At 37.8% G+C, this 22,528-nt stretch overlaps 2 protein-coding genes across 2 annotated transcripts; one reads left to right on the top strand and one right to left on the bottom strand.

The window, feature by feature from the left end:
- The first annotated feature begins 338 nt into the window (after positions 1 to 338).
- On the top strand, positions 339 to 14,633 carry LOC139943692 (N-acylneuraminate cytidylyltransferase-like). Its single transcript, XM_071940433.1, has 9 exons — positions 339 to 472; positions 1,375 to 1,543; positions 2,297 to 2,449; positions 2,770 to 2,925; positions 4,774 to 4,912; positions 8,672 to 8,859; positions 9,401 to 9,487; positions 10,443 to 10,580; positions 11,584 to 14,633. The coding sequence occupies exons 2-9, from the start codon at positions 1,390 to 1,392 to the stop codon at positions 11,793 to 11,795; spliced, it is 1,227 nt and encodes a 408-aa protein (XP_071796534.1). The 5' UTR covers positions 339 to 472; positions 1,375 to 1,389; the 3' UTR covers positions 11,796 to 14,633.
- Positions 14,634 to 14,643: 10 nt separating this feature from the next.
- Positions 14,644 to 22,483, bottom strand: LOC139943693 (peroxisomal 2,4-dienoyl-CoA reductase [(3E)-enoyl-CoA-producing]-like). Its single transcript, XM_071940434.1, has 9 exons — positions 22,237 to 22,483; positions 21,717 to 21,785; positions 21,311 to 21,362; positions 20,936 to 21,001; positions 19,754 to 19,823; positions 19,117 to 19,241; positions 18,516 to 18,609; positions 17,563 to 17,667; positions 14,644 to 16,749 (listed from the first exon to the last, which is right to left on the bottom strand). The coding sequence occupies exons 1-9, from the start codon at positions 22,344 to 22,346 to the stop codon at positions 16,526 to 16,528; spliced, it is 915 nt and encodes a 304-aa protein (XP_071796535.1). The 5' UTR covers positions 22,347 to 22,483; the 3' UTR covers positions 14,644 to 16,525.
- Positions 22,484 to 22,528: the final 45 nt, after the last annotated feature.

Below are 22,528 nucleotides of genomic sequence, written 5' to 3'. Positions count from 1 at the left end.
CTTCTGACAGCTAACTTCCTCAAACACATTGAAAGACAGGATACACGACGACACTTGGCATACTCTCTTTTTTTCATAATAAACTTGTACAAGTCTTTATCATAATAAAATACCTCCATGTAAAAAGCAATATAAAAACTTGTGTTTTCTTTGGTAAGATATCCCTATGATGAAGAATAACTTACTAGAACTTTAGCCGACACTTTTTTAAATATAAGCCAGTATAGAACATAAGGGTATCCTTCACCTGGGTGTAATTCCCTACATTCGATTTTATAATTTACCACAACATACTTGTGCAAGTTTAAAAGGGCGCTCAAAATAAACGGGGTATTTTTTTTAGCGTGAAATGTGATGTGAGACCCTTCCTCGCTCTTTGAATCAGAATTTTATAGTCGGCAAAGCATCCTAGATGAAATATCACACCATCTGAAGTAGCTGTTGAGAAGCAAAGAAAAGCAGCAGAGCAGAGGTAAATAATTAATAACGAGGTGCCTTGTGCATTTTAATTAATTTCACATCATTTATCATACCATTCACAATGTAAAAAAACTAAAAGATATTGCAACAATTTTCTTTTTTTTTGCTTTCTGTTAATCTGTAAACTAACTAGGGCCCCTCTAAACTAACTAAATAATATTTTTTACTGGTACATACATGAACATGTTTTTATTTATTTTTCCTCTTCTTTAAGAAGTTCTTATCTTTTTTGTTATTTATTATTTAATTAAAATTAGGCCTACTCCACTCGGCTTTTGGATTAATATTAATAATAATATTATAATAATATTATATACCTGCTGTCATGGCTAATTTAAATTACAATACAATTACAATTGCAATACATTACAAGTACAACAGATGTTAGCAGGTCTAATCGCTAATCTATGGAAAACACTTAGCTTAGGCCTAAAGGTCAGGGCTACTCCTAGAAATATGAAGTTCATTCTGTTATCGAGTACCACTGTTCAAGGAGACGATAGTGGAATGAACCCCATAGTTCTAGGAGTAGCCCTGACCTAGCCCATCTGGAAGTAACTTTGTTTTGTCTTTGTTTTGTATTGTTGAAATGGCTGAATAAATAATAGTAATGATAATAATATATAACAATCTGTGCAATGCTCAGAATCTCAACAGAGTGGAAACAGCACAATGTGTACCGCCTAACGGAGTTCGATTGTCAATATTTTGTTCATTCAAATCTCCATTCCATTGAAAAGGAGTCACCCCCAGTAGTTTATCACGCTTCATTAACCAAGCAGTGCCAGAATATCTGGCATTTATTGAGTTCAACTCGCCTGAACCTGACATTATCATTCTGTGAGAATTTACTATAAATAGTAAACTTGCGGATACTACAATTCTGTGATTCAGTTAGGCTCTGTGGTGATGATGGCAGCCGACAGCAAGCCGAGAGAGGGGCATTTCGCGGCGTTGATCCTGGCTAGAGGTGGCAGCAAGGGGATCAAGCTCAAGAACATCAAACTTCTTGCGGGACAACCTCTTATTTCGTGGGTCTTGAGGGCTGCGGTTGATTCTGGCGGTAAGGCCACACCCCTGCCACACCCCTGCCACACCCCTGCCACACCCCTGCCACACCCCTGCCACACCCCTGCCACTCCCCCGCCATTCCCCCGCCATTCCCCTGCCACCCCCTGCCACCCCTGCCACCTGCTGGCCTTGATTAATGTGATATTATTTATTTCATTTTGGATTAAAGAAGTAAGTTTTTAGAATTATTTTGTTATCAAAATTACATTCTACGGGATTGCTAAATGCTTACTAGTTCCAATCTCAGAAAAAAGTAAATTAAAAGTGGCTTTTAAGTAGTATGGTGCTCAAATCAATGACATTCATGAGGCTTTATTTGCAAGGTATGTGAAGGGCTATAGATTTTTTTGATGTATATGTACAACGGATTAGAAAGCAATCAGAAATGTGAGACTTCCTTTACATACATGTAGCACTGTGTTACATATGAAGCTAAATACTTGGAACCATGAGGGGAAACCCCTTTTCTTTACGATAAGTTCACTGGGTAACATTGGTGTGGGTTCTTGTACATGTACTTCCCAGGCCTTGTCTCACTCATTGTAATGTGATCATCATTTTTTTTATAGTATAAATTTGTAATTTTTTTGTGAGTTATTGTATTTTATTATTGGATATGTGCAAATTGCATGTATAAGTTTTGTAATTATTATTATTACTATAATTTGGCCAGTATTGGCAATTTTATTTTAAAATGAGAGTGTACTATTTTTTAAGTACAAGTTTGTCTGTCTTTGATTTACAGAGTTTGACAGTGTTTGGGTATCTACAGATCATGATGAAATTGCACGAATTGCTATTGAATGGGGGGCCAAAGTTCATCGGAGGGCGGCAGAAACATCGAGAGACCAGTCAACGTCCATCGAAGCTGTTCATGAATTTTTAAGATTTCATCCAGGTAAAGCTTGTCCCCCCGAAGCCAAGAATTTATTTATTGAGTACCATGTTTTATCTTTGGTATTATCCCCCATGCCTGAAATTTCATTTTCGAAAGGGGCAAGGCCATTTTCGTTTTTTAAAGGGCACAAATCCATTTGAAAAACTTCAAGTCTATGGGAAACCTTTGAAGGGGCCTCTATAACAAATGATTATAAACGCTTTTTATAGACCAACTCGTCCGATCCAAGGCAACGTGTTCCCTTAAAAGGTGAATTGTAGCTTTTATAGGTTTTCATAGATATTTTTGTTTTTAAACAGTTTTTTTTTCTTCTTTTACAGAGGTGAATTTCATTGCTCAAATACAGTGCACATCCCCTTGTTTGCACCCCTGGCATCTTCAAGGACCATGTCGTATGATACGCCATGAGGGTTATGATTCAGTGTTTGCAGTCTCAAGACGTCACCTCTTCAGGTGGAAGGAGGTCACAACCAGAGGTGAATATTTCCCTTCAAGATTCATTTTGTTCCTTTATGGTAAATCAACTTTGGTATTATCATCTCAGGATAACGACTTCTTTAAATCCCACATACTCGTACATTAGGCTGTCTGCTTGCTTGGGGGGAGGGGGGGGGGTTCAATGCTCCTTGGCCAACTCTTTGGAACAGTTACCTTATAATGGGGTGTCGTGGCCGAGCGGATAAGAGCACCGAACTCAAGCTCTGGTGATTCTGTTCAGCAGAGTGTGGGTTCGAATCCCGGTCGTGACACTTGTGTCCGTGAGCAAGACATTTCACTATAATTGCTTCTCTCCACCCAGAGGTAAATAGGTACCTGTGAGGGCAGAGTTGGTTCTTGTGATTGATTAGCCTTGATTGCGCTACATATTTGGCGGCACAGGCTGTATACTCCCCAGGGAGCTGAGATGGTTTCAGGAATGATTTAAGGCCCAATGACCAGGGGTAATAATTATTGAAGCGCTATGAGTGTCAATGGGTGATGGACCTGAACGCTATATAAGAAGCCACTATAATTATAATATTTGTCGTCTCCCTCACTGCGGCCTTTAGGAAAGCTCTTACGACTCATTTATTTGACTCCTTATTATGTTTCCCCTTATTTCTGTTATTTTGTTGTTTTGTAAAGCACTGTAATACATGTTGGTTTGCAAGAGCACTATATAAATGATTTTGTATTGTAGTATATTGTATTGGGCCCATGTCAAATAAGCCCTTATTTGGATTGGGACAGCTGCGGCTACGGCTGCTGCTAAGGGTGTTTATAAGTACATTGTATATGTGTGCATGACTTGGAAATCTAGCTGTAGTCATAGCTGTAGCCGCTTATTGGGAAATGGATGACGTGTATTGTTTACTTCACCTGTTGTACATTATAATGTATTCACTTCCTGACTGTGAACTTCAATACTTAAAAAATCAATATCACCTGGTGTATGCTTAAAGGCAGTGGACACTATTGGTAATTACTCAAAATAGTTATTAGCATAAAACCTTACTTGTTACCTGGTATCAAGTAATGGGGAGAGGTGATAGTATAAAACATTTTGAGAAACGGCTTCCTCTGAAGTAACGTAGTAGAAAAGTAATTGTCCACAAATTTGATTTCGAGACCTCAAAATTAGATTTTGAGGTCTCGATATCAAGCATCTGAAAGCACACAACTTTGTGTGACAAGGGTGTTTTTTCTTTTATTGTTATCTCGCACTTTCGACCACCAATTAATATCAAATTTTCACAGGTTTTTTTTTATATACATACGTTGAGACACACCAGGTGAGAAGACTGGTCTTTGACAACTTCCAATAGTGTCCAGTGTCTTTAAAGGATGAAGGGTCTGTATACTAAGGGAATCAATGTGTGGTGAAGAGGTTTTCAACTAGTGGTTTAATCCCAACGAGGCCTGGTTCTTGATAACTTTACCGAGACGAAGTCGAGGTAAATTATAAAGAACCAAGCCTCGGCGGGTTCAAACCACTAGTTGAAAACCGATTCAACACACTTATAGTTCTTATAAGGACCGAGAAGTCTCCCGAATATCCGATTTAATCTACTCTGTGGTAGTAGAATAAAGAAAGACAGTTCTCTAAGAACAAACTCTACTTGGCAAGGGGATACACACATGGTGTTACCACAAACCAAATATATATTGATACCTCACCATGCAATGTTTCATATCCTATTTCGAAGAAATCAGTTCCGAATCCCACTCTAGTTTTCTAAATGACACTTTTTTTCTTTAACTGGATAGCCAAAGCTGGCATTTTTGAGGCAAAGTCATGCTGAGATGAGCAAGTTTATCTTTTCCTCCATTTGTCAAAAAAATAGGTGCAGTGACAGATCCTGAGAACCTGAACCCAGCCAAGAGACCTCGTCGTCAGGACTGGAACGGAGAGCTCTACGAGAATGGTTCCTTCTATTTTGCGACTCGAGAACTACTTATGCAAGGGCTTTTCCAAGGTGGAAAGTAAGTATAACTCTAATGGCTGTTTTTTTTTTTTTGGGGGGGGGGAGGGGGGGAGGAAATCCACAAGACCATTAAGCTTGTAAATGTAGAGCCGAGTTCCCATTCCCGAGATCAGCAGAGTGTGGGTTCAAATCCCCAGCCATGACACTTGTGTCCATAAGCAAGACACTTAGCCATTGCTTAGTCCTTTGGATTGGATGTAAAGCCGATGGTTCCATGTGTTGTGTAATGCAAATAAAATAATCCAGTGAACTTATGGAAAAGAGAAGGGGTTCGCTCTGGTGTTCCTGGCTGTGGCTGCTGTATGCGCTGTAGTACCTTGTAAACCAATAGGCGCTACATAATTGGGCGTTAGAATTCATCACTGCAATTACCTATACATGTATCTTTCTGAAAGTTTGTATATACTCAGTGCCTTGAGTACCTTGTTTGGTATATACGTGCCCAATATAAGACTTCGATATTATTATTATTATTTTTATTATTATTATTATTATTATTATACTTATTCTTCCGCTGACACGCAGAGAGTGATGTAATTCTACGAGGCATTCCCAGACCTACCAAGTCTCACGCATTTGGGGTCTGTCTCACGCTCACATGCACAGCAACCATTTTCTCACGCATTGGGGCCAGACCAGGAAAACGATAACAAATAGCGACGATGCATTGCCAAATCGCGCTCGTGTGTACAAAAACGAAATCTACAAAGTTTGCGCAATCTTCAGATTGCATGCAGTTTATCAGAATCATCAATTGGAGCTGCCGTACAAGTAGGGAATGAGTTTTGAAAAATCTCACGCATAGCTGGCCTCTGGACTTGGCATCTCTGCATTCCCACCTGGCCTTTTATTTGGCAGCATTTGTCGACGTACATTTACAGGGAGGTCAATTAACCATGCATCCCCATTGGTTTTAAATTTGCCATTCTGCAGAAAAATCTATTAAAAAAGGCTAATGGGAACCCAGCTTAGGTCAATATGTCTATTGGACAAGACTCATTTTTTTTTGTTTTCTGTTGCATGTTCAGCATATATAGAATTTGAGGCATTGCATGGTGAGGTATCAATATATATTTGGTTTGCGGTAACACCATGCGTGTATACTTGCAAGGTAGAGTTTGTTCTTAGAGAACTGTCTTTCTTTATTCTACTACCGCGGAGTAGATTTATCCCGTACAGGCGGAACATCCAGTAAATCTACTCTGCGGTAGTAGAATAAAGAAAGACAGTTCTCTAAGAACCAACTCTACCTGGCAAGTAGATACACACATGGTGTTACCACCAAGCCAAATATATAATGTTCAGCATAATGATCCAGTTATATAAGAATTTCTTTTATATTTTCTCTGAAGATTACACACTCATGTTTTTTTGTATTAGTGCAGGACTTGGATCACTGAGTTCAGAACAGCGTTAAAGACAGTGGACACTATTGGTAAATGTCAAAGACACGTCTTCTCACTTTGTGTATCTCAACATATGCATAAAATAGCAAACCTGTGAAAATTTGAGCTTGATTAGTCGTCGGAGTTGCGAGATAATAAAGAAAGCAAAACACACTTGTCACATGAAGTTGTGTGCTTTCAGATGCTTGATTTCAAGACCTCAAATTCTAATCTTGAGGTCTCAAAATCAAATTCATGGAAAATTACTTCTTTCTCGAAAACTATGTCACTTCAGAGGTAGCGGTTTCTCGCAATGTTTTATACTACCAACCTCTCCCCATTACTCATTACCAAGTAAGGTGTTATGCAAATAATTATTTTGAGTAATTGTCAATAGTGTCCACTGCCTTTAATTTTGTTTCATTGTTCTAAATTATCGTTATCGTCTGAACCAACTGGATCAAGGCCATTACATATAATTCCAGAGATAGTAAAGATATATATTCTATCTAATTATCATATGACCTTCATGTTAATGATCCTCCATAACAATGAACTTGTTATGGTTCAAGGCCTGGTTTAATTGGTTTTCACCAATCTAGTCTGGTGCTATGATAATGTATTTTCCTGAATTCGTACTGCTACTCCAAGGGATTGACTGTATAATGGCGTACAATTCAAAGCCTCCAGGGCATGCACATGTTTAAAGGTACCAGACACTGTTAGTAATTACTCAAAATAATTATTAGCATAAAACCTTACTTGGTAACGAGTAATGAGGAGAGGTTGATTGTATAAAACATTGTGAGAAACGGCTCCCTCTGAAGTAACGTAGTTTTTGGGAAAGAAGTAATTTTCCACAAAATTGATTTTGATACCTCAACATAAGAATTTGAGGTCTCAAAATTAAGCATATGAACATGGTGAAAGCACACAACTTCATGCGTTGAGGGTGTTTTTTTCTTTCATTATTATCTCCCAACTTTGACGATCAATTGAGCTGAAATTTTCACAGGTTTGTTATTTTATGCATATGTTGAGATACACCAAGTGAGAAGACTGGTCTTTGATAATTTACCAATAGTGTCCAGTGTCTTTAATAATAATAATAATATAAACAGACATGACAGATGTTCCCTGCATTAGTGGTTTTTGAAGCGTATTTTTTTGTGTGCATTCATTGAAAACCTTATGGATGTTGGTAAATGGGTTTTGACAAGAAAGTATTACAACACTTATCAACTATGTTCTACTTTATTTTGGGTCTATTTTTTTTCTAAACTTTATGCAGGTATACTATGTGCTGGGAAATTTGTTGTCTGAAATTCTACTGCGAGAAAAATGTGCCCTTAAGACATACTTAATTGCTTATAAATGTTCATTTGTGGGGGTTTTCTGAAATCAAAATGAAATATTAGTGCATGTTATAAATATTATCATTATTATTTTATTACAAACATTACATTTCTTTGTTTCTACCTGTACCCAGAGTTGTTTATCTAGAAATGAAAAAGGCACATTATGAATAGTATTATTATAATTTTATTACAAACATTACATGTATATTATCCGGTTATGGAAAATGCACATAATCAATCTTATTACATTGTAATATTATTTTATTACAAATATTACATTTCTTTGTTTTGCTGGTACCCAGGGTTGGTTATCTATAGGTTATAAATGTCATTTTTAGTATTTTATTACCAACATTACATTTCTTTGTTTTTACTGGTAATCAGGGTTGGTTATCTATGGTATGGAAAGACACATTATAAATCTTATTGATATTATTACAAACATTACATTCTATATCGACTTTCTATAGTTCTGAGCAGCCGATAACATTACATTCCCTTGTTTTATTGGTCACCAGGGCTTGGGTCGATTTCACAAAGAGTTAGGACTAGTCCTAACTTAGGATTAGTCCTAGGAGATATACAAATTGCATGGATAGTCCTAAGTAGGACGAGTAACTGGTCCTAACTCAAAATAAGACTAGTCCTAACTCTTTGTGAAATCCACCCCTGGTTATCTATAGATTGAAAAGGGACATTATCATTTAATAGATGTTAAATTTAACATCTATTATATCGTTGCGATACCCGCTGCCAAAACATAGGACTTGAACTGCCTCTAGCTACCGGGCAACCTCGGTAGTCTAGTTGGTAAGACACTGCTCTAGAATTGCAAGGGTCGTAGGTTCGAATCCCACCCGAGTAACATGCCTGTGATATTTTTTTACAGGACTCGGGAAAGTACTGAGTATACAGTGCTAACACACATCGATGTTTGGGTAAAGACCAAAATTGACATTATCATTACTCTTATAAGTTTATTACAAACATTCCATTTCTTTTGTTTTTAACCAGGGTTGGTTATCTTGAGATGGGTGCTGAGTACAGTGTGGACATTGATACCGACATTGACTGGCCAATCGCCGAGCAGCGGGTCATCAAGTTTGGTTATTTCGGGAAGACAAAACCCCAAGGAGTTCAACTCGTTGTCTTCGCTGCCGATGGCGTCCTCACAGATAATATGGTGCACATCACTGCAAGCGGTATGGCTCAGATTTATAATAATCATAATAACCATGGCTGCTTGTACTTGTGTAGCACCCATCGACTGCTCAGAACTATAGAAAGTCGATATAGAAAGGTTTGCGGTAACACCATGTTATGACTATATCTATACGAGTTGGGGTGGTTCTGAAACTGAATGCTCTGATCATCTTCTGAAGAAATGAACGGTTCTTTTCAGAACCACCCTAACTCATTCAGAGATAGTCATTACATGGTGTTACCGCAAACCTTTCTATATCGTATTTCCACCATGCAAAGTTTCAAATTCTACTTAACAATATAAAGCCATTAGTGCATATTGTATGGGCTTCAACATTCGTTTTTTTCCTGCAAGGTATTGTGGAGCTACATTTTATAAGTACACAACCAATTCCTTGACATAGCACCCTGTAGTGGTTTAGTACAAGGTGCTGTGGCGCAAGCTGCTGAATTTACAAATTGTACAATTTTCAGTGTATTCAGACAATTTTCCCAAGTTCATTTTAATGATGTGGAGATTTAATTTCTTGCATTTTGCAGGGGAGGAGTTTCGATCATACAACCTGAGTGACTCTATCGGCATCCAATCACTGTTGAGTAATGGAGTTACCGTGCGAATATTAAGTAGTAAGTATATTCACCAAAATACTTGCGTTAAAGCCATTATACACTTTTGGTGTTTTTGTTAACCGTTCGATTGTTTTAATCCTATATAAATGTATGTTTGCATTAAAACTATGTGAAACTTAAATTTCAAAAGGTGGTCGTGTTTTTGACATAATAATAACAATAATTTTTATATAGCGCATTTTACAATAACCGTATCAATGCGCTTTGCATTAGTGCCCTGGTCTTAAGCAAGACACTTAACCATGGCTTCGTCCTTCGGATGGGACGTAAAGCCGTTGGTTCCATGTTTTGCGTAAACGCATGTAAAAGAACCCAGTGCTCTTATCGAAAAGAGAAGGGGTTCGCCCTGGTGTCCCTGGCTGGATTGGCAGCACAGTGCGCCACAGCACCTTGTAAACCATTGCATGGTGCTACAAGGATTAGGTCTCATAATTCAAACTTCGACCCACTCACCTTGCAGTAAAAATACCTGGCGCTTTGTATCCTTTGGAAAAAAGGCCCGTTTTGAATACGGTTATTATTAGTATTATTATGCAGCAAGTAGATACACATATAGTGTACCGCAAACCAAATATACACAGCATTTTGGTAGTGCTCTACAAGATGTTGTGCCTGGTTTGGACATTTCTTGTGGGTTGAAACAAATTTTAACATTGTTTAGTTAGTCACTAGCCGATAATAAATTGTTGATAATAAATTTAGTTGATAATAAATTTAGTTGATAGTAATTTGTTGAATGATTTTTGTTTTATCACTAGCGGATAATAAATTTAGTTGATAATAAATTTAGTTGATAATAAATTTAGTTGATAATAAATTTAGTTGATAATAAATTTAGTTGATAATAAATTTAGTTGATAATGAATTTAGTTGATAATAAATTTAGTTGATAATAAATTTAGTTGATAATAAATTCAATAAATTTGTTGAATGGTTTTTGTTTTATCAATAGCCGAGGAGAGTGTGAATCATGACAAGTATGCCAAGCAGCTGAAGGTCCCTCTGGTCATGGGATGTAGGGACAAACTGAGCGTCATTGAACAGTGGAGGTCAGAGATGGGGCTGGAGTGGACGCAGATAGCTTTCATGGGTGAGTAACAAGATGTTTTTTCAGAATGTTGTTAACCTCTTACTCAATTTTATATTCGTAGTATGCTCAAGATTGGTTAATTTAATGAATTTTTGTATAATTTTAAATGCAATTTGCAATAAACCTTTACTCCATCTTTTATTCCATATATGGTCAAGTTCGATCAATTGAAAGAATCTTTATACAACCTTTTTAAATGCAAGATACAAGGTCGATGACATCATCGATTTATATGGCAGCATGCTGTTTTTGGTTGGTATGGTGCCCAGACCACAAAGGCAGTGTTAGTCAATAACAAAAGAGCCCGTCTATACCATGGGATGAATGAGCTGATCCTCATTCAGCTCATAGTTTAGACAGGCGTGTTTACCATACCAACGAAAAACAGCTTGCTGCCATATTCGTCGATGATGTCATCGTCAGCCAATCACCACGCAGGAAAACCATGCTGTCTAATAGCTGATGTTTTCGGAATGGAAATCGCTGTATTCTGACTGGACTAGGTACGATCCGGTCTCGCTTTTAACATTTCCAGGTAGTATATGAAATAATCTACCCATACATACTAATTGGGGACTGTTGCCGACATTCATAACGGAAAAATTTGCCGTGTTTTTGTGACTTGTTTTCTCTGTTTTTGAAGCCATTTTTTACGTACAAATTTCTCTTTTAAAAACTTGAGTTGCACCGATTTTTGTTTATACATAACGACAGATATGCTCTTCGTTCCAATTTACTGGTTCATTATATTGGTTGAGACTTTTCAGAAAAGGCCGAAAATGACCTAATTCCAGAAGCCCTTTTGACTAATTAATATTCACACAGAGGTCACGCACAATAAAACTATGCATACTCTGCAGATAAATCACAAAGGAAATTAGTGACCTGCGGGTAGACTGTATTGGATGTTCTCATTTAGGTGTTTGGTTGCATTCTCCCCTAGTGCTTTGTATCCTATCGTAAGGCGCTTTATAAATACCGTTATTATTAATATTCTCCATAGGATGTGACACCCCCGACATTGAATGTCTAAAACGAGCGGGGGTCAGTGGTACCCCAGCTGATGCCCAGCCGTCTGTATTAACGGCTTCTCACTTTATCTCCAAGCTTAACGGCGGACGCGGGGCCGTCAGGGATTTCTGCGAGTACGTCCAACTGGTGATGGAGAAGGCCAAGTCGGCAGTTGAACAGGAGGAAAGTAACACCACCAAATAAATCCGGTATACTTGGCTTCTTAGGCAATGGACCCTTCCCATGAAGTATGCATGCGTAAAAAAAACCAATGCGTATTGGTGGGCAAATGCCATAGAGTTGTGCCCTAAGCAGACGCGTCTGCGTCACGCGGCCGTGTACAAAACAGCAGGAGTTCCCTCTTTTTGCCACCAAAAATGTTAGAGCGTACGCACTATGTGCAATTTACATATTTCATGGGAAGAGTCTATTTCTTCCGAGGGGATTTGATGCTTATACATGTAGTTTCCTCGATTTGTTTTGTTTTGTTGTGGGTCAACAAAATGGTTGACCCTCTGTGAATTTTATTTTTTTCAGATATCTATTGCTACTTTGGTTATCTTGAATTAACCTCTAAATTGATCCCATTCACTTGACGTCTTAATTGCAATAATCTTGATTGTCTCGTTTGGGAGTCCATGTCATCTTGCGCTATACAGTGCAGTGCGTGTTTTATGCAATGTGGCGTTTACACGCTTTCTTTAATTTGACAACCAAAGTTGACTGTAGCAGGATGTGAAATTCGTGAAAACAGTGATGAGTTGTAGTTTTTTTGTGCCAAAGATAAGTGGAACCTTTATATCTTATTAAAGACACTGAACACTATTGATAATTGTCAAAGACTGGTCTTCACAGTTGGTGTATCTCAACATATGCATAAAATAACAAACCTGTGAAAATTTGAGCTCAATCGGTCATCGAAGTTGCAAGATATTAAGGAAAGAAAAAACACCCTTGTCGCACCATGTTCTCACGAAGTTGTGTGCTTTCAGATGCTTGATTTCGAGACCTCATATTCTAAATCTGAGGTCTCGAAATCAAATTCTTGGAAAATTACTTCTTTTTCGAAAACTATGTTACTTCAGAGGGAGCTGTTTCTTACAATATTTTACACTATCAACCTCTCCCCATTACTCTTAATCAAGAAAGGTTTTATGATAATAAATATATGAGTAATTACCAATAGTGTCCACTGCCTTTAAAGGAACACTTTACCCCCCAAGCAGGATACTGTACTCCATCTCTGGATCAGGATATATTATACTCCGATAAAAACGGTTACCCGCATCGCATCAGAGTTTTATGACCTGAACAATGACCTAGTGGAGATGTCTACGCAGTATGTCCACGTAGTATGGACTGACTCTTTGTTTATTCAATGTGTATTCTGCTTGAACAACTCATGGGGAGAATGGGAGAGGCTGATCCCACAGAACAACCTCTTTCCTTCACCAGCCCCCCCTCCCCATTATCTGGACCTAAAAAGCCTGGAGGGATTGTCCCCTCTAGAATCACATGTCTGTGCAAATGATACATTCCAAATTAAGGTTACACCGTGGGGCTAATTTCACTGTGTCAAAAATGGGGGGGGGGGGAGGGGGGAAACTCATAGTTTAGTGTTTTTAACATCACAGCAACTTGACTTGTCATTTCACTCAAATCAAAGTATAGATCAAACTAAATGTGTACTTCCTGTGAAATCGTTAACATGGGATGTGATCTTTGAAGGTTTTTGGAAACCTAATAATAATAATAATAATAATAATAATAATAACAGACTTGTATTCTGTGAAGGTAAAGCATAAAAAGGTGGACATATCCTCCTAAAAGCAATTAATTAGCGTCTATTTAAAGTATTTTACAGGCACTTCCGGTTTAGACAGGTCAAAGGTCAAGAGAATGTCACCAACATATCCATTTTTGTTTGAAGTACTGTACTTAGAGCCCTTTCATATGATGTAAAGGTTGTCAAAATAGCTTATTTGGTTGAGTAAATTTGAAACATTGACTACTGTAGAAGAAACCAACCAACCGAAAGGCAAACTTATGCTGAAAACGGCACAAACACAGACTATACACGAAGCTACATCCTGCTCTAGACATGCGCACTGGAGCTTGACTCTGCACCGCATACACTTTACATGTTGTACATGTAAATGTACATGTAAAATCTTTATGCACGACCAATGGGGGAAACGTAGTTCTTTATATCGGGTACATGAATTTTTAAATTTTGAACTTCTGATTTGAACCGGAAGACAAGGTCAAAATGGGGTCATGTCTGTGAAGCGTTCATGCAGTTTGTTCATGCAGTTTTTAAGGATGATGTACATGTACTTATTGGAAAATTCCCTCATGTAGATCAAAAGTTATGATATTTTTAAATAAAAACTTTGAGCTTTCTTAACTCAAGAATGGATGACGTCATCTTGATGTAACTTAAACGGTTTCCTCTCCTATTGAATATCTAACTACGTGTGAAGTTTCAAGTTCATAAGATCTATGAAAGGGTGCTTTTGTTAGCTGAAAATGGATGCTGAGGAGAAAAAGAAGAGGTATGAAGAAAAAGAGGGGAAAAAACTAACAAAATAAGAGGTGTTCGGGGTGATTACCTGAACACCTAAAAATGCATACTGCTTCGAGTTTGAAGAGCCTGAGCCTTGGTTTGGTAAAGACCCTTTTTGGTTTTCTTTAAAAAGCTAATTAAATTTATAAGAGGAAATGAAGCGATGCATCGTAAAAAATATATAGTGTGTATAAAGATATAGAATCAGCTTGAATATTATCCGAGACAAGTTTTGTGAATGATTAGACGTGACGATGAATCAGGGCGATCTGTGATTATAAGTCTATGTTATGCAAAATTAGACAATGGAATACACAGTTCAACATGGTGACCAATGCAATTTTAAATTTTTCTCATTCGCCAAATTAGAAAATTCAGTCAAATTACTGCTTTCAATCAAATTCACTACTTATACTTGTGCTGCTGTTAAATTAAGTATAAAATCTGTTGTTTTCAACTGGTTCACTGCTTTTTTTTTTGCTTAGCAGAAATTGATTCTGTTCAATACCACTGTTCGCTTAAACAGCGCTTTGTAACAAGGGCAGGGGGCAAGGGGTGAAAATTATGTTGTAGCTCTAACTACATGTAGTACACAAAAGGATTAGATGTATTCACTGCTGAAATTGAGTTGTGTAATTTTATTATTGCCAAGTTTGAGTGAGAACAAGCACCAAATACTACAAATGCCTCCCCTCTTTCGAAATTTAAAAGAACATTAATGAATTTAGGTGGTAACAAATTATCTAAGTGATAAAATGTGCTGAAGGAAAAGTGCCAGCGTAAAAGAGACGGACTTGAAGATAAAACGGAGGAAAGGCAACACAAAATAAACCAAATCTCAAAAGTAAATATATTTTCTTTGGAGTTTTATTTTGAAAGAATCAGTTTAATCTCCCGATTCATTATGTTATAAAGAAAAATAGATGTTTATAATTAATTACTTATACAAAACCTCCATTAAAAAAACATAAATTGTATATAATTTACAGTTAAAGTTGTGTGTCTTTGACTTGTTAAGTTAAAACCTGTGAGCACTTCTTGTATTAATGCATATTTTGTATAAAGACAAACTATTTTATAGTTCACATACATGTGTATGAACTGACATTGTGGCCTGTCATGGCCGAGCACTAAACAGCACTGCCATCGATTTCACAAAGAGTTAGGACTCGCCTTATCTCGAGTTAGAACGAGTAACTCTTCCTAACTTAGGATTAATCTTAAAGTCTGCATGCTACAGTGCAGGATTGGGACTTGTCCTAAGTCCTAAGATTAATCTTAAGTTAGGAAGAGTTTGGTGAAATCGACGGCTGGACTCAAGATCTGGCCCCAATTTCATAACAAAAATTTGCTTAGCATGAAATTTCTGCCTTGACAAAAACAGGATTACCAACCATATTTGAACATGATTTTCGGGGTGAGCAAACATCAGCTGAATACCAGTAACACGTAATATGCAACAAAAGGAAATTTTGTTGGTAATCATGTTTTTATCAAGGAAGAAATTTCATGCTAAGCAAATTTTGTGCTTAGCGAATTGGGCCCTAGTGTTATTGATCAGCAGAGTGTGGGTTTTAGTCCTGGTCTTGTTTTAGTCCTGGTCTTGCACAAGATACTTGATCATAGTTGCTTCGTCTTTCCGATGGGATATTAAGCCCAAGGTCCTCTGCACTAGGATTGGTAGTGCACGAAAAAGGACCCAAAACACTTATCATGGAAAAGTGGCGTTTCTGGTTAACATAGCAAGCACCTTAGTACATGTACATTCCTACATGTACATTCCTAAGCTACAGTGTTTAAGTTCACATGAGGTATCCTTGGCTAACATTTCTGAAAACAGTAACACAAATTAATAACCATAGCTTTCTACGCCGATAATGGTATTATTAATGCAATTACAGAAATGGAAAAAAAAAAAATCATAACTGAAATCAATTTAGCTCAACTGGACTGTCATAAATTGACCATGATTTACCCGGATTCATCTTAACCTCTAGCACTAATCAGACCTGAAGTAGAAGTAATAGAACAGGGAGTTAAGACTAGTCTTATCTCGAGTCAGGACGAGTTACTCAGCTTAACTTAGGACTACATTGTAGCCTAAAGTTTTTAAGATCTCCTAAGACTCATCCTAACTCTTGGTGAAATCGACCCGAATATACTATCTATTATTATGACAGTCCAGGGGTGGATGTCACAAAGAGTTAAGACTAGTCTTATCTCAAGTCAGTTAGAGTTACTCTTCCTACATGTAACTTAGGACTACCCTAAACATTTTAAGATCTTTTAAGACTAGTTCTAAACTCTTTGTGAAATCGACCCCTTGAACTACATGTAATAGTTTCATTAAGGGAGTTATCACCATCATTTAGAGCTTTGAATTACCTAATCGTTTTATAACCGCATCCATATTGTTATCATCGGTCATCCAGCATCCTCCATCCACTACTATAGTATGGCCTGAGATGTAACTAGCCGCTGTGCTAACAGCAAAGACAGCACAGTCCGCTATGTCACATTTGGTTCCCAATCGCTGTAGGGGTAGATTCCTAAACGCTCTATCCATGTCTTGCTCGTTGAGGGCAGCACCTCCTGGAAATGTAAATGGATGGAATTTTTAACGACCTTTGCTGAACTGAGGGTTTTTGCATGGACATCACTGCTCCAGATTTTCATCAATATGTAAAAAAGAAAAAGCTTGCACCTTTTTAAAGCCATTGGACACTTTCGGTAAACAGTATTGTCCAAGGCCCACACTTCGTGTACCACAGCTTATATATAAAATAACAATTTTTTTTTTAGGCTCAATCGGTCATCGGAGTCGGGAGAAAATAACGTGAAAACCCACCCTTGTTTCCCCTTGTTCGCCGTTTCATGACATGTGTTTAAAATAAATCCATAATTCTCGCTATCGAGAATTTATATTGTTTTAATGTTTTCTCATGGAATAATATTTCAAGATAAGTCTATCACCATTACCTTCTGTAAACCCTGTAAATTGTTTGTAAATCTGTGAACTTTTAATTTTTTTTCTGTACCAAAAGTGTATAATGGCTTTAAATGAATTTGTTTTGCAGGTAAGTTCTTTTGTTTACATGTATATCTCCATTTATATAGCTTTAAATCAATCAGACAGTTCCAAAACCATAGGTATATTTTGCCTTACTTTACCTTTGATAAGGAATATGAGTTGACATGGGAGTTAACAGATTTTGTTTGAAAAAGAGAGAAAAAGAATTGAAAACCTGTTTCAAACACAGTGGATGATATTGAATGGTCAAACGGTTACATTTTTCCCTAAGCTATGCAATTTCTCTTCAACCAATTACATTGGAGCTAGATGTATTGCCCAAGGTGGGCCAATATCTTAGATTGATTCAAAATCTACAACAATTTCAGACTTACCAAGCTTTCTCATGCCCTCAGTGTCAGCGATTGGTCCGGGGGCAATTCCAACCACGCGGATACCCTGGGCTCCCCACTCGTTACACAAAGATTTTGTCATGGAATCTGGAAAGAATTCCAAACAACACAACATGAAGAATTTTGTTTATATGATTTGGGGTTGAACAAAGACAAATTTGCAATAGAGCGGGATTTGAACCGGTTTAGCGTGCCAGTGCTCCACTAACTGAGCTATCTAGCCCTATATTGGCGGTGTCCCTATTTTGTCAATATCTTTGTTATGCAGTGCCAGTCAGAAGCCATACAACCGTTAACTGCCGTGTAGCTAGGGATCACACCCAAGTTTCTCATACAACCTGGGAAGCGGCAGCTGGGGGATCACCTTAAAGGGATGCAACTTTTTATTTCATAAATCCATAGTTATAGATTATCTTAATAAATCAATCAATCATCGGGCACTTATGTATAGAGTGCCATCATACTATAATCCAAGGCGCTTAGCAAAAAATAAGACAAATTTAAGAGAAATTTATGAGTTTACAGAATATCATGTGGATATGACAAGTACAATGGACGTAAGTAGTAGAAATAATATGGAATATGATATAGTATGTAAGTAGATTCAAAGAGACGAGTCTTACGCTGGGCTTTTGAAGAAATTATAATAATAGTAATAATCGGTTTTTGTATAGCACTCAAGGGGTGTCTAAAAGTGTTTGAACGTTATAACCCCTAGTCACTGGGCCATCTTATTCAATCCTTAAACCATCTCAGCACCCTGGGGCCAAATCAATCACAAGTACCATCTCTGCCCTCACAGGCATTCAACCTACCGATAAACATTATAACCCCAAGTCACTGGGCCATCTTATTCATTCCTTAAACCATCTCAGCTCCCTAGGGGCTAAATCAATTACAAGTACCATCTCTGCCCTCACAGGCATTCAACCTACCGATGGCAGCTTTGGCAGCAGATGCATGAACCTGAAATAGCTGTCCACGGTACGCAAGTGTTGCCGAGATATTGATGATTACACCACCATGGATCTGTAATCAAACAAGGCGAGTATCGGAGTTAGAATTGTTGTGTGCTTTTAAGCAACTTCTCTTTGAAATTGCGTCGTGTTGTTTAGCACTTATTTTTATTGACTTAACAATTTTACTGCACAGACAGTTCTTCTATTATTTGAATTGAAAACTGAATTTTGATTTTCCGATATTTGTTTTTACCCACCCACCCACATTAAACAAATTTCAAAACTTTTAAACTTCTGAATTGCTCCTTACCGGGAAATGGTGCTAAACATAATTCCTAGGTCCAGTCATTTACAATTTGCCACACAGCTTTTAGAATCTTCAGGCCCTTGTCCCTCTCTCATACAGCTGCTTAAGCACAAAAAGTAGCTAAGCAAATTTTTCCGTTCTGAATAAGGTCACCATCCAAACTACCAGGTCACAAGTACAATTTGTGACTGGTATCCTGCTCATTTGTGCTTAAGCAGCTCTATGAAATTGGGACGGTTTTTGTTGTCCAATTAGAACCTTATAGCCTACCTTCATATACTTATCGTAGACAGCCTTTGATGTGTTGAATGTTCCTAGTGTATCAATCTCAATCACCGTCTTGAAACCATTGAAGGAGAGACCACTGGCTGGTGCAAGGAAATTGCCAGCAGCACCTGGGAGAAGATGAAAAACAAAGACAATGTCATATTTCACTACGAGTGATATTATATAGGAGTGTCAGTAGAAGCACTTTCACTTTCTCAAAGTGACGCTTTTGATGGTTGGAAACTTGGCCGTCGTGACACGACCTTGCCTCGTTTGGATTATTTCGAGAAAAAAAACGACACTGTGAAGCATTCAAAGTATCCATATAGGACTCCTGTATTAAATTTGTGAGTGTCACAGCAGCATTGTATGTACTGGCCAAGATAAAGCATAACACATGATGCAGGTTCCCCAGTCACATGAAAAGAATCTGTGTTTGCAAAATACACTAATAATTGTCTACTTAAGCACCTAGAAGTGTATATGAAGTATTCTCCCTCCCCTCCCAAGGCCTGCAGAAAACCAAACAAGCTTGGGTGGGATTCAAGCCCACGACCATTCATTTGGATTTTCGCTGGTGTTGATGTTTGTTGCTTTGTCTTAGTAACTATCAGCTGATGAACAAAACATGATTGCTTACCATTCACAAGAATATCAATTTTGCCAAAGTGGCCGAGTGCCTCATCAACACCTCGTAGGACATCTTGCGGCTGTAAGGTAGAGATTCAAAAAAAGTTATAGTTTTGTTAAAAAGTTGCTTGAAATCCTTTACTCTAGGGTTTGCAAAACATCACGGGGTTTGACCATAACTTTTTAGTGACTTGCCAGCAGGACCAGTAACTTATCATTTCAGGAGACAGCTTTAAAGACAGTGGACACTATTGGTAATTGTCAAAGACGAGCCTCCACAGTTGGTGTATCTCAACATATGCATAAAATAACAAACCTGTGAAAATTAGAGCTCAATCGAAGTTGCGAGATAATAATGAAAGAAAAAAACACCCTTGTCACACGAAGTTGTGTGCTTTCTGATGCTTGATTTCAAGACCTCAAATTCTAAACTTGAGGTCTCAAAATCAAATTCGTGAAAAATTACTTCTTTCTCGAAAACTATGTCACTTCAGAGGGAGCTGTTTCTCACAATGTTTTATACCATCAACCTCTCCCCATTACTCGTCACCAAGAAAGGTTTTATGCTAATAATTATTTTGAGTAATTACCAATAGTGTCCACTGCCTTTAACATGAACCTTTTGGAAGCAATGAACCAATGGTGACTTTAGTTCACTATATGCACTGTACCCTGCTTGAGCCTAATGGCCATGTAGAGGGTCATGGTCGAGTGGTTAAGAGCATCGAATTCAAGTTCTGGTGCTAAGTCACCAGAGTGTGGGTTCGAATCCCAGTCATGACACTTGTGTTCCTGAGCAAGATACTTTACTATAATTGCTTCTCTTCAGCTATGGGTATAAATGGGTACCTGCGAGGGTAGAGGTTGATATTGTGAATGAAAAAGCCTTTGGAGCGATATAAACTGTTGCCAAGGTTGTATACTCCCAAGGGAGCTGAGAAACATTTAAAGGGATGTTATTGGCCCAATGACCAGGGCACTAATGTAAAGCTCATTGATACGGTTATTGTGAAATGCGCTATATAAGAAGTATTATTATTACAATGGCAACTTTAGTTGATCGGCACTATGCCACGCTTGAGCCCCAATGGTGACTTTAGTCGACTTTGCAATGTACCCTGCTTGAGCAAGATAACACACAAACATGCACTAAGCCTAAACAGAATTAAAGGAAAGACAACATCTTGATTACCTTTCTGACATCGAGTTGGACTGGCATACACCTTCGCCCGGTGGCTGCCTCCAACTTCTTGGCTGCCTTGAGAAAGAAATAATTAAATCAATGCTATCACAAAGAAAACCACATCTGAAACATCACAAGGGGAAAATTAGTAGCTCTTTCCTGTCCGTTATCAAATAATATTATTCACTATTTTTTCTTCCTTAGAGTGAATGTCTTTATGATCAAAGAGTGTGTTTTTTTTGTATCTGCTGGAAGGAACAGCATTTTTTACCAGGCAGACATCATGACAAAGTTTGAACTCGCATAAAACTCTAAAATTTCCAATCCCTGAAAAGGGAGCATTATTGGGCTCTGTGTGTTTTTCCTTCTTTCAAGTGGGTTTACCTGCTCGACTCTCTGAAGATTCCGACTGGCAATGACTGTGTCACACTGGTGCCTGTAGAATTATACAAATTTGTAAAAATTTGTCACACATTGTAATAATCTTTAAATCACAAATTTATAAAGCAATATACAAAGCAACTTCACACATAAATTATTTCCCTTTCTCAAGGATAAAAAGAAACAATATTTCTCAAGTGACATTAAACATGGATGACAACACAGGTATTATACATAGCTGTACCCATAAGTTTACTATTTAGTATTTATAGTTACTTCATATTCTTCACACCATGCAAAGCTTCAAACACCATTTACATTTAGAAAACTTGATCACTTGTAAGGTTTTGTTTCATTCCCCCCAAAACACCAAAGAAATAATACAAATTAATAATTTATATAATTATACCTCATAAAAACTTCTGCAATAGTGAAGCATATTCCAGACCCTCCTCCTGTAATGAAGGCCACCTTATTGCTGAGGATCAAAATAATTAAAAATACACAATGAATGCCCGGCCGGATGATATCAACACTGTACAGGCTACCATGGCTACACACACAGCTAGAAGCCTTTATTTTCCTAGGCCCTTTTCAACACAACCAAGTGGTCTGGCTGGCTATCAAGTTTTGAAAACATCCTATGATGTGTGTACAAGTGTCATGAAACAACAAGCCAAATTGGTCCTATACTGGCCCGTCACAAGGTGGGTAAAACTGCCACGCCCCCCTTAAGTTCAAGAAATACTTTCAGAAGGTCAGACAACACCGTGACTCAACACAAATCACAAAGTCAAACTACTCTGTCTGGCCATGGAGTTAGAAGGCTATGTCCTCCCTAGCCAAGCCGACCATGGATTAATACATGCTGGGGGGGGGGGGGGGGGTGGGGGATGAGATTTTTAATTGTAATAAATAATGAACAATACTTCAAAACATCAGGTTGGAAAACACGACTGTAAGTCGACATGCAAACATCGAAGTCAAAACTGCTGCTGCTGTTTTTCGACGCCATCTTCAGAATAAAGTCAGCAGGCATACACACAATGAAGAATCAGAATATCATAATTTGTTGGCTAGCTAGATTGATATGAATCTCTACTCTAAATTGTTTGTCTTTCGTGAACTTTGAACAGCAACTTGTTTGATTATGATCCTACACAAACAAGCCAACTAAACTTGTTTCTATTAGGACGCCCTCTATTGACAAACAAATTCAAG

This window comes from Asterias amurensis, chromosome 11, assembly GCF_032118995.1.
Source record: "Asterias amurensis chromosome 11, ASM3211899v1".
In the NCBI taxonomy this organism is placed as follows: domain Eukaryota; kingdom Metazoa; phylum Echinodermata; class Asteroidea; order Forcipulatida; family Asteriidae; genus Asterias; species Asterias amurensis.
This window is presented reverse-complemented; position numbering and strand designations above follow the sequence as displayed.

Coding starts and splice junctions, on each gene's coding strand:
- LOC139943692 (XM_071940433.1), top strand. CDS start 1,390: ATGATGGCAGCCGACAGCAAGCCGAGAGAGGGGCATTTCGCGGCGTTG. Junction 2,926..4,773: donor GAAGGAGGTCACAACCAGAG/GTGAATATTTCC, acceptor TCAAAAAAATAG/GTGCAGTGACAGATCCTGAG. Junction 10,581..11,583: donor GACGCAGATAGCTTTCATGG/GTGAGTAACAAG, acceptor TATTCTCCATAG/GATGTGACACCCCCGACATT.
- LOC139943693 (XM_071940434.1), bottom strand. CDS start 22,346: ATGCCTGCTGACTTTATTCTGAAGATGGCGTCGAAAAACAGCAGCAGC. Junction 21,786..22,236: donor TTCCAACCTGATGTTTTGAA/GTATTGTTCATT, acceptor TTTGATCCTCAG/CAATAAGGTGGCCTTCATTA. Junction 21,363..21,716: donor ATTGCAGAAGTTTTTATGAG/GTATAATTATAT, acceptor ATAATTCTACAG/GCACCAGTGTGACACAGTCA.